The sequence below is a fragment of the Macaca nemestrina genome, chromosome 12 (genome assembly GCF_043159975.1).
Source record: "Macaca nemestrina isolate mMacNem1 chromosome 12, mMacNem.hap1, whole genome shotgun sequence".
Lineage (NCBI taxonomy): Eukaryota > Metazoa > Chordata > Mammalia > Primates > Cercopithecidae > Macaca > Macaca nemestrina.
The window spans coordinates 107,900,928-107,913,604 of record NC_092136.1 but is presented as its reverse complement, the minus strand read 5'-3'; the positions used below and the strand labels follow the sequence as shown (position 1 = coordinate 107,913,604).

General features: G+C 46.0%; 1 protein-coding gene across 1 annotated transcript in view; it reads right to left on the bottom strand.

The window, feature by feature from the left end:
- The window catches only part of LOC105493660 (RAB39A, member RAS oncogene family), a 40,239-nt gene extending 28,284 nt beyond the window's left edge, over positions 1–11,955 (bottom strand). Inside the window, exon 1 of the mRNA XM_011761499.3 lies at positions 11,607–11,955. Within this exon, the coding sequence (XP_011759801.1) occupies positions 11,607–11,833 (227 nt within the window). The 5' untranslated portion in view covers positions 11,834–11,955. The remainder of the gene's footprint in view (positions 1–11,606) is intronic.
- Between the last annotated feature and the right edge of the window lie 722 nt (positions 11,956–12,677).

Here is a 12,677-nt window from a genome sequence, read left to right as displayed (position 1 = left end):
TGCTATGGAAGGTAAATTATCGAAAAATCATTGCATGCTAGCCAAATTGACTGACAACGCCTGGAAATTTCCTCTCTCTCGGACTGAGTAAAGCACTTTTCTTCCCACAAATCTTCACTGTGGTGATCCATGGACTCACAACCATATCTCTAACTTTTTCTAGCCCTTGTTTTGAAAGCTCAACATGAAGCCAGTGAGTCAGAATAGGTGGTCACTGCCGTGGCATGATGAGAGAAAATGCCAACACCCATCGGCCACATATGAATACTTCTGCAACAGGGAAATGTTATTTCGAGATGAAATAAATACTCTAGGCAGGTCTGTCATTACATTCTTTTCTTTTCTTTTCTTTTCTTTTTTTTTGAGATGGAGTCTCGCTGTGTTGCCCAGGCTGGAATGCAGTGGTGCAATCTCGGCTCACTGCAAGCTCCGCCTCCTGGGTTCATGCCATTCTCCTGCCTCAGTCTCCAGCTGGGACTACAGGCACCTGCCACCACGCCCGGCTAATTTTTTTTTTTTTTTTTTTTTGTATTTTTTGTAGAGACGGGGTTTCACCTTGTTAGCCAGGATGGTCTCGATCTCCTGACCTTGTGATCTGCCCGCCTCGGCCTCCCAAAGTGCTGGGATTACAGGCATGAGCCACCACGGCCGGCCACATTATTTTCAACTATTAATAATTTTGTATGTCTTGGTTGTTCAGCTACTTCTCTCTCTCTCTCTCTCTTTTTTTTTTTTGACAGAGTCTCACTCTGCCGCCCAGGCTGGAGTACAGTGGCACCATCTTGGCTCACTGCAACCTCCACTTCCCGGGTTCAAGTGATTCCCCTGCGTCAGCCTCCGAAGTAGCTGGGATTACAGGTGGATGCCACCATGCCTGGCTAACTTTTTTCTATTTTCAATTTCACCACGTTGGCCAGACTGGTCTTGAACTCCTGACCTCAGGCAATCTGCCTGCCTCGGCCTCCCAAAGTGCTGGGATTATAGGCATGAATCACCCATGTCCAGCCACTTCTCTCTCTTAAGCTAAGATAGAACATTAAGGAATGGGGCTGGGCTTGGTGGTTCATGCCTGTAATCCGAGTACTTTGGGAGGCCGAGGTGGGTGGATTGCTTGAGCTCGGGTGTTTGAGATCAGCCTGGGCAACACAGCGAGATCCCATCTCTACCAAAAATACAAAAAAAAAAAAAAAAAAAAAAAATAGCCAGGTGTGGTGGTGTGTATCTGTGGTCCTAGCTACTTGGGAGGCTGAGGGGGAAGAATCAGTTGAGCCTGGGAGGCAGAGGCTGCAGTATGTTGGGGGTTGGGAGAAACAACATTAAGAAATGGCTTTTCAATTGAGATGTAGGGAGAGTAAAAGGGGAGGATAAGTCAAGGTTTTACTATCCAAAAACATAAAGAAAGGTGGGAAGGTCCCACATGCCCCAAGAGTGAGCTTTACCTATTTTACAATTTTGCCTGTGGCTGGCCCAGGGCCCTCAGACATTTGGTGTACAATATTTAGTTTACTTCAGGGTGTATTAATTACCTACACAGACTAATGCAACACTGAGGTTGTGGCTATATACATGCTAAACCAATTAATTTATTGGAGAAGAAAAGAAAGAAAAATAATCACAGGTTTTCAAATGTCTGGCTAGTTTCTAGACTAAACTGATGATACAACCACACAAAATGTTCTGAGTGCTCTGAGTAGACACTGAAAATAATCTTTTTCTCCTTTTTTTTTTTTTTTTTTTGGGACAGGGCCTCTCTCTGTTGCCCAGGCTGGAGTGCAGTAGCGCAGTCATGGCTCACTGCAGCCTCGGCCTTCAGGACTCAAGCGATACTCTTACCTCAGACTCCCAAGTAGCTGGGATTACAGGGGCACACCACCATGCCCGCCTAATTTTTTTATTTTTTTGTACAGACGAGGTCTCACTATGTTGCCCAGACTGGTCTCAGACTCCTGGGCTTAAGAGATCCACTTGCTTTGGCCTCTCAAAGTGTTGGGATTACAGGCATGAGCCACTGTGCCCAAAAATGTCTGGCTATGCAGATTATCTTTTGGCACTCTGGTGCACTTGTTAGAAATGATGCTGTCTCATTCTTTTTTTTCTTTTTTTTTTTTTTTGAGACGGAGTCTTGCTCTGTTGCTTAGATTGTAGTGCAGTGGCGTGATCTCGGCTCACTGCAACCTGCCCCTTCTGGGTTCAAGCAATTCTCCTGCCTCTGCCTCTCGAATAGCTGGGATTACAGGTGTGCCCCATGCCCAGCTAATTTTTGTAGTTTTAGTAGAGATGGGGTTTCACCATGTTGACCAGGCTGGTCTCGAACTCCTGACCTCAGGTGATCTGCCCGGCTCGGCCTCCCAAAGTGCTGGGATGACAGGTGTGAGCCACCACGCCCAGCCATCTCATTCTCATATACCATTTTACTCTCAAACACCATAAAATAGACACTTTGGAGGTGACTGCTCATTTCCCTTGTCTGTGAATTTCTCTTTCCAAAAAAGTGGACCTGTACAGATACATTTACATTACCTGACCCATAATACCTACTTAGCATATTTATGATATAATACATTTGTATTATATGTATGTGTAACTCAATAACCTGACTGCAGGGGAGCTGATTCACTAGCTAGATAAGTAGTCAATGAGATATTTTTTCTTTCAAGAGTTTGAATAAGAGGCTCAGAGACTGAAAGTTGAGAGCCAACAGAGTTGGAGAATGGAAATAGACTAGAGGGGAAGTCCACAAACTCTTGTTTTAAAATTTTCCATACTTCCTAGCCGGGCGTGGTAGCAGGTGCTTGTAATCCCAGCTACTCGAGAGGCTGAGGCAGGAGAATCACTTGAACCCAGGAGGCAGGGCTTGCAGTGAGCCGAGATTGCGCCACTGCACTCCAGCCTGGGCGACAGAGCAAGACTCTGTCTCAAAAAAAAAAAATAATAATAATAATAATTCTGTACTTCCAACAACCTGGATGTTCAGTGAGCTTTTGCTTTCACGAAATCTGTATCGTTTATAATTCGTATAATTTATTCCCTATTACTTAAACTAATTTGGGCCAGGTGCAGTGGTTCATGGCTATAATCCCAACACTTTGGGAGACCAAGGAGGGAGGATCACTTGAAGCAAGAAGTTCAAAACCAGCCTGGGCAATATAGTGAGACCCTGTCTCTACAATTTTTTTTTTTTTTTTTTAATTAGCTGGGTGCCGTAGCATGTGCTTGTAGTCCTAGCTACTCAGGAGGCTAAGGTAAGAGGATCACTGGAGCCGAAGAGTTTGAGCTGCAGTGAGCTGTGATTGTGCCACTGCACTTCAGCCTGGGCCACACAGCAAAATTGTCTCTAAAAAATAAATAAATAAACGAATTTGGCTAGATTTCTACTACTTACTACACAATTTTAACTAAGACATTATATTACCTGATAACACAATTATAGCTTACCTTTCTATTAATAACTTGGAACTACAGTAGACTGCAGTGATTATGGTAATCTCTGCTCTGTTACCTATGCAATTATGAACCCACCAATCATTTTCTTCATTTTTTTTTTTTTTTTGAGATGGAGTCTTACTCTGTCACCCAGGCTGGAGAGCAGTGGCGCAATCTCAGCTCACTGCAACCTTGCAAGCTCCACCTTCTGGGTTCAAGGGATTTTCCTGCCTGAGCCTCCAAGTAGTGGGGATTATAGGCATGCACCACCATGCCCAGCTAATTTTTTTTTGTATTTTTAGTAGAGATGGGGTTTCACCATGTTGGCCAGACTGGTACCAATCATTTTCTACTGAAGGAACAAAAAATTGTTTTCTGTTGAAGGCCATGAACCACAGTGAGGGAGCTGAGAATCAAATGAGAGCCTTTTTAAAAAGAAACAAAACCAAAAACAACTAATTTAGTTTAGAGATTTAAAAAAGTATCTTAGGAAGAAATTTAAAATGTTAGTATTGCTTGCTTTTAAGATTAAGAACAGAGTACATAAATGAAATCGCTTTGAAACATTAACTTTATATGGATGTTTTGAAGAGGCAGAAGAGAAAACAGACACATGCGGGAGCCAGGGGGAGAAAAGAAGATAAGCCACTGGGATAAGGGAAGATAAGCTAAAAGGAAATGGAAGAGTAAGAGACACATTAAAATAAAAATGAGGGGGAGGAACAGAGGATGAGAGTAAACTATGAGTATGGAGAGATGAGGAAAGGGGTAAAGAAAAAATAAAAATAAGCTGGAGGAGGGCTAATGTCAGAGGCGTTGGAACCAGAGTGACTCATTTTGAGCGAGGGCTAGGAAAACGAGGCCGTGGCCGGGTGCAGTGGCTCGTGCCTGTAATCCCAGCACTTTGGGAGGCTGAGGTGGGCGGGTCACTTGAGGTCAGGAATTCCAGACCAGCCTGGCCAACATGGTGAAATCCTGTCTCTTCTAAAAATACAAAAACTAGCTGAGTATGGTGGCATACACCTGTAATCTCAGCTACTTGGGAGACTGAGGCAGGAGAATTGCTTGAATCCAGGAGGCAGAGGTTGCAGTAAGCCAGGATGACACCACTGCACTCCAGCCTGGGTAACAGCGAAACTGTCTCAAAAAAAAAAAAAAAAAAGAGGCCAGGACTTGCTGGGCTGCATTCCCAGAAAGTTAGGCATTCCTAGCCTCTAGATGTTTGTGGCTAAGGGAATAAATTAATAATGTTTGCTAAACAGACCCAGACTTGGGAGTGTCCAAATATTCCAATATCTGGAGAACAAAGGCATTCCTAATTTTGCTTTAAAGATAATAATATCGATTCTTGCAAAATATAGTAATTAAGAAAATTAATCCTTTATCACAAACCCTTGTAGCAGAGGATATCTCCTCATATATATACAAGCATTGTACCTAGGGTGCATGCGTTCCTCCTCCTACTTTCAGGCACGTCCTACTCTGTCTATGTAGTAGCTGTTCTTTTACCACTTTACTTTCTTAATAAACTTGTTTTTATTTTGCACTGCAGACTTGCCCTGAATTCCTTCTTGTGCGAGATCCAAGAACCCTCTCTTGGGGTCTGGATTGGGACCCCTTTCCTGTAACAGTAAGACACCTGGCAAGGAGAAAGATACATAGCATAAGAGGAGCTAGGGGAAAAAACATGGAGAGGCAGGCAGGGGCTGGGTAGATTTAGCGGTAATAGTTAGGGGTCGCTCCCAATTTTGTGGGGGAAGGGGAAGGGAGAGGAGGGAGGCTGTTTTTTTTTTTGAGACGAAGTCTCGCTCTTGTTCCCCAGACTGGAGTGCAATGGCATATTCTTGGCTCACTGTAACCTCCGCCTCCCAGGTTCAAGCGATGCTCCTGCCTCAGCCTCCCGAGTAGCTGGGATTACAGGCGCCTGCCACCACACCTGGCTAATTTTTGTGTTTTTAGTAGAGACGGAGTTTCACCATGTTGGCCAGGCTTGTCTCGAACTCCTGACCTCAGGTGATCCACCCACCTCAGTCTCCCAAAGTGCTGGGATTACAGGTGTGAGCCCCCATGCCCGGCCTGAGGCTGTCTCTTATAGCACTTACTGTTTACAGCCCTTAACTAAGTTAATTAATTGGTTAAGTTTGTCTGTAGGTCTTCTATTGCTACAAACGTCAAGTATTTAGTGGTTCTGCTCAAAGAATATGCTAAGGCAACTTATCAAGGGAGCTATTCCCAAATTATACTCCTTAGAGCACCGGTTACCATAGATTTTCTTTTTCTTCTTTTTAGAGACAGGGTCTAGCTCTGTCACCCAGGCTGGAGTACAGTGGCATGATCATAGCTCACTGAACCTCGACCTCCTGGGCTCAAACCACCTTCCTGCTTCGGGCTCCTGAGCAGCTGGGGCTGCAGGTCCATGCCACCATGCCCAGTTAATTAAAAAAAAATTTTTTTTTGGTTAGAGACAGAGTCTTGATATGTTCTCTATGCTGGACTTGAACTCCTGGCCTCAAGTGATCCTCCTGCCTCAGCTTCCCAAAGTGTTGGGATTACAGACGTTGAGTCACCGCACCCAGCCTAGATTTTCATATTTTAAAAATAGCCTCTAAAATAAGTTGGGAAATACTAGGTTAATCAAAGTTAAACAGGTTTCTTTGCTGCAGTACTTCTTTGAGCCTTTCATATGAATTTTAAGAGAGTGCCATATGGAATACAGGGATTTCCAAACTTACTTGATCACAGAATGCATCTTTTAAAAAGAATCACAGGCTGGGTGCGGTGGCTTACGCTTGTAATCCCAGCACTTTGGGAGGCTGAGGCTGGTGGATCACTTGAGGTCAGGAGTTCGAGACCAGCCTGGCCAACATGGTGAACCCTCGTCTCTACTACAAGTACAAAAATTAGTTGAGCATCGTGGTGGGCACCTGTAATCCCAGCTACTCAGGAGGCTGAGGCAGGAGAATCGCTTGAACCTGGGAGGCAGAGGTTGCAGTAAGCCGAGATTGTGCCATTGCACTCCAGCCTAGGCGACAAGAGCAAGACTCCGTCTCAAAAAAAACAAAACAAAACAAAATAAAAAAGAATCACAGGTGAGGCACAGTAGCTCATGCCTGTAATCCCATCACTTTGGGAAGCTGAGGCGGGCAGATCACTTGAGACCAGGAGTTTGAGACCAGCTTGATGAAACCCCCATCTCTACTAAAAATACAAAAATTGGCCGGGTGCCGTGGCGCATGCCTGTGATCCTAGCTACTCGGGAGGCTGAGGGAAGAGAATCGCTTGAACCTGGGAGGCGGGGGTTGCAGTGAGCCGAGATCGTTCCACTGCACTCCAGCCTCAGGTGACAAAGTGAGACTCCGTCTCAAAAGAAAGAAAAACGTATATATATAATCACAGGAATGAGTTTTCTGCAGAGCACTCCTTGAGAACACTGCACGACGAGGACATTAACACCCCAAAGGCCAGGCAACGTCAGATAAAAGGCCAAACCTGGTTCAAAGCCTAGAGGTTTCCTATTCCTATAGCTAACATCGCTATGTATTTATCTCATATTATAGTCATATAACTTTAAATGCTTTTTATGGGAAAAGTTCAAAATTTCTATTCTTACCTTTAATGCTCTCCGTACACCTAGCTCTTCCAATATATTTATCCTTATTAACACTGTATTAAATAATATTCTCGTTTCCTCTACTGCTAACCTAATCCCAGCACTTTGGGAGGCTGAGGTAAGAAGATCACATGAGCCCAGCAGCTCGAGACCAGCCCGGCCACCATGGTGAAACCCCATCTCCACTAAAATTACAAAAAGAGGCTGGGCGTGGTGGCACACACCTGTAGTCCTAGCTACTCGGGAAACTGAGGCATAATAATTGCTTGAACCTGGGAGGCATAGGTTGCAGTGAGCTGAGATCTGGCCACTACACCCAGTCTGGATGACAGAGCAAGATTGTCTCAAAAAACAAAACAAAACCAAAAATTATAAAAACATGATTACTAGCTTCCCCCAACACCCACAATGCCAAAGGCATCTTTCCTACATCCTAGGCACATAGTGGCCCAGTCTAAGTGTCTCCTTGTAACTAAGTTCTCCCCAGTCAATTGAGAGCCGAAAGAATCTATACTGTGTTGGCCTCACTTGCTTAAAAGAAACTTTGCTTGGTTTAGAGCTGCTCTTTCTTCTTCCCCTGACACACAGTGTGCTTACAACCCAGCTTTGCTCCCGTAGATGATGGTAACATCCTAGGCATGGCAGAAAATGAAGGGAGAAGGAACCTAATGATGGCCTGGTGCAGAACCACTCCACCAACTGGGACCACTCTATACACAAGAGAAAAATAAACTTTCATCTTTAATGAAGGCACTGTAATTCTAAATTTCCTTAATATACAAATCTACAGATATGCTCACATATACATTCTTTTTCTAAACCTTTTTCACTTTGATTTTGTCCCTTTTTATTTCAGGCAAGTAGTTATCCTCTATTCGCATGTTACTCTGAACATTGAAAACTAAGGCTGGCCAGGCGCGGTGGTTCAGGCTTGAAATCCCAGCATTTTGGGAGGCCGAGGTAGGCGGATTGCTTCAGCCCAGGAGTTTCAGACCAACCTCGGCAACATGGCCAAACCTTGTCTCCACAAAAAAACATACAACAATTAGCTGGGTATGGTGGCGTGTGCCTGTAGTCTCAACCACTTGGGAGGCTGAGGCAGGAGAATTGCTTGAGCCTGGGAGGTGTAGGTTGCAGTGAGCCAACATTGTGCCACTGCATTCCAGCCTGAGTGACAGACCCTGTTTTAAAAAAAAAAAAAAAGAGAGAAACAAAGAAAGAAAACACAGGCTAATCATGATCATAATCATTAACTCACTATCCTATTGTTCTGTAACACATTTACTATGCTCTCAAGCTACCTCATGAGCTGTCTAAGTAGGTTCCTTTTTGTAGGTTTATATCCAATCACCAATAAACCTTCAAATATGACATTTCCCACAAATTCTTCATGATATGATTATGACTAATGACAGGAATACATCTTCATGATATACAGTACCTTTCTACAAAATAAAATATGCAACGGTATCTATTATTCAAAATTAGAATCTGTAATTTCTTGACGAAAGATACAGAATGATTTAATAGTAATTGTTTTAAATGCAATCTTATGGAAAACATTCTGGTAAATGAGAGAAAAGCAAGTATTTGGAGGTAGCTACTGAAATATGTATGTATTTACAAACAGAACTTTGGTAAAGAGCCAAACAAAATAAAGTATGACTCACTGTCAGTAAACATTCCCTAAATGTCGTTGTATTATAATGCGAGAGTTACTGTTGGGTTTTAATAATGTATATAAAATGAATTATTATTTACATTCTTCTTCAAGGCATTAAAAAACAATCATTTAGGCCAGGCAAGGTGGCTCACACGCCTGAAATCTCAGCACTTTGGGAGGCTGAGGCGGGTGGATCACCTGAGGTCGGGAGTTCAAGACCAGCCTGACCAACATGGGGAAACTCCTGTCTCTATTAAAAATACAAAATAAGCCGGGTGTGGTGGTGCACACCTGTAATCCCAGCTATCCAGGAGGCTAAGGCAGGAGAATTGCTGGAACCTGGGAGGCGGAGTTTGCAGTGAGCCAAGATTGCGCCATTGCACTCCAGCCTGGGCAACAAGAGCGAAACTCCGTCTCAAAAAAAAAAAAAAAAAAGAAAAAAAGTTAAAAAACAATCATCTATATCATCTATTTAGCATACAGGTCTTTAAAGTCTAACAAATTAATTATCCTTTAATTTCTTGTCAATAAGTTGACCTACTTTTTGTTTTTGTTTTTTTTTTTGAGACCAAGTCTGGCTCTGTCACCCAGGCTGGAGTGCAGCGGCATGATCTCGGCTCACTGCAAACTCTGCCTCCCAGGTTCAAGCGATTCTCCTGCCTCGGCCTCCTGAGTAGCTGGGATTACAGGCTCGCATCACCATGCCCAGCTAATTTTTGTATTTTTGGTACAGACGAGGTTTCACCTTCTTGGCCAGGCTGGTCTCGAACTCTTGACCTCGTGATCCACCAGCCGTGGTCTCCCAAAGTGTTGGAATTACAGGCGTGAGCCACCCTACCCAGCCAAGTTGAGCTACTTTTTTTTTTTTTTTTTTTTTTTGAGACAGAGTCTCGCTCTGTCGCCCAGGCTGGAGTGCAGTGGCCGGATCTCAGCTCACTGCAAGCTCCGCCTCCCGGGTTTACGCCATTCTCCTGCCTCAGCCTCCCGAGTAGCTGGAACTACAGGCTCCCGCCACCTCGCCCAGCTAGTTTTTTGTATTTTTTAGTAGAGACGGGGTTTCACCGTGTTAGCCAGGATGGTCTCGATCTCCTGACCTCGTGATCCGCCCGTCTCGGCCTCCCAAAGTGCTGGGATTACAGGTTTGAGCCACCGCGCCCGGCCAGTTGAGCTACTTTTAAGGAAATAATTAAACACCAAGATTTTACTACCCACGTTTCTTGTAGTTGCAACTCAAAGTAGCTGTTAGAAGTTTAAGACATAAAGGTTTATATTGTATTCACTTCAGAGGGTGGGTCGAGAGCTAACAGTAAATGCTTTTATTCTGAGCCTGATGTATTGCAAAGTTTACCTCTGATTGAGATCACATGTCAAGGAATTGGCAATCAACTTTAGAATGGTAAAACTGGAAGGAATGTTAGAGATCATAATGACTTTCATTTTACAGATGAGGAATCAAACCTTTGAAAAAGTATTTTAATAAAAGGAGGCTTCTTGAAAAGGAAAAACATTTTTCATGGAATTCTAAATGTTGTACAAATCCAATCAATAATCTTTTAACACCTCTCTGAAGGGCTGGCCTTACCATCTTTCCACTTCACACACAGGAAAACTAAGGTATAAGCAAGCTAAGCAGTTCACTCATTATCTCTATGAATCAGCATCATTGCTGGGAACGGAAGCCAAAACTTTGAATGTTGGACCATTCTCACAGATGTAGGCTGATCTCATTCGCAGTGATGCTGGCTGGGGGCGAGGGGAAGCCATGTTTGGGAAGTCCCCTCATGGAACACTGCATTTCACAGAGTACTTGCTGACTAATGCAAAATGCTTCCTTAAATGAGTTCCAATGGATAATGCAGTCTTTAAGAAACAAAACAGTGCAACATGATTTCACCATCTTCCTCTAAAACGAAGTGCCTTTGAATCCTAGACATTTAAAATTTGCTTTAAACCTGCTTCCATCTCAAATATTCAGGAAACACATATAATTTTATTTACTTTTTATTTACACGAGTCGCCTTTGTGAAGCCCTTCATGTCCCCAGTGAATATTTAGGAGAAGACTATTCATTTGGATCCCTCCTTCTGTCTTTAGAAATATTATCACCCTGGAACGTTAAGTACTGATCATAAGCAAAATAAAAGTTCCTGGCAAATCTCAATATATGTCTTTTTCCCACCGAACATTACAAACTTCTAAAGACAACTCAACCCTTCACACACACACACCCTCTGCCGTGCCAGTGTCCCTGATGTTGCATCTAGTTAACCTACAAGACCCATTCCCACGGGTCATGACCCAGTATTTCTGATGACCACATTCAGTGCTGTGAGGTGCCCAAACCATTACCGCATACACCTCTCTGTGAACCATGCCCAGTGAGCTCATGCAGGAACCTGGCTTGGAGCGCTCCTTGCAAAAGGATCCATCACGAATCTGGGAACCCTCCCTCTCGGTTCTCCCCGGCCACACAGCGTGGGAGCCGCTGGGTTAGGGCAGGAAAAGGGGCGCCTGCTTGGAGGAGGGTGGTCGGGTCAGGCTGTGCGCAGCCAGGGAAGCCGAGTTTGGGGAGGAGGCAGCCGGGGAGTGGAAGGGGATCAAAATACCCACAGGGGCAGAAAGATTTGGGGAAGAGGGGGCGGCGAGGAAGACCCCAGTTCAGGCGGGAAAGGAAAGATGGAAAGGGGGCGCAGGAAATGGGCGCCAAAGAAAGAAGTGAGAAATTGCGGAGGAGGAAGTCGTCCCTGGAAGAGGAGGGGCAAAGGGGAAGCGAGAATGGAGTGTTTGCACTTTCGAGAGGGAAGGGCCAGAGCCTCCCTCGACCAGGGCCGGCGGGGCGGGCGCCTGGGGAAGAGGCGTCTGGGCGGGCCGAGGGGGCGGCGCGGTGCCCGAGGTCCCCGGGGTCCCTACCTGAACCGCTCCTGTCCCGCCGTGTCCCAGAGCTGCAGCTTGATCCTCTTGCCCGGCTCGATCTCCAGCAGGCGGGAGAAGAAGTCCACGCCGACGGTGGGGTCGCAGGCGGGGGAGCGCAGCCCGGGGAAGCGGCCCTGGGTGAAGCGGTGCAGGAGGCAGGACTTGCCCACGGTGGAGTCCCCGATCACGATGAGGCGGAACTGGTAGATCCAGATGGTCTCCATCGCTCACGTGCCCCGCTGGCTCCTGGGCTGCCCCACCCGCGGGGTAAGTTCGGCGGCGGGAACTGTCCCTTCAGCACCTCGCGGGCGCCTGCCCGCCGCCTTCCAGCATATTCCTGCGGCTGTGGCCGCCGCCTGGTGCCCGCCCTCTCGGGAGAGAGAGGCGGGGCCAGGCCCGGCTAGGGGCGGGGCCTCAGGACGGGGGCGGGGCGGGGCGGGGGCGGGGGCGCGTGGGAGGGGGAAGCAGGTTTGCTGCCGCGAACTCCCGCCCCTGACCGGCTGCAAATCATTCTCCCTCAACGCTCACTGGGCACCGGGAGGAAAGTGGGCGCGGCGAGAAGACGTGACGGCAGCAACAACCAAGGAAAATGAAGCAAGGTCTCAACTCCGGGAGGGTCAGCCAATGAAAAGTGAGAGTCGTTTTCTTACAGTCGTCAGGGCGGGTTCGTCAGATTAGGGCTCTGATTTTGGAAGTCCCTGAGGCCATAACTTGGGTCATTGCTTTGCTTCCTCTTTTTTTTTTTTTTTTTTTTGTCCCCCAGGCTGCAGTGTAGTGGTGAGATCTCGGCTCATTGCAGCCTCGAGAGATCTGCCCACCTCAGCCTCCCAAGCAGCTGGGACCACGGGTGTGCGCCACCATACCTGGCTAATTGTTTCCTGAGTTAAAAAACAATTTTTTTTTGTAGGCGTGGTCTCGCTATGTTGCTTAGGCTGGTCTCGAACTCCTGGGCTCAAGCAATCCATCCACCTCAGCCTCCTGAGTAGCTGGGACTACAGGCGGTGGCCACCACAACCCACTAATTTTTTAAACTTTTGTAGAGATGGGGACTTGCTGTGTTGCCCAGGC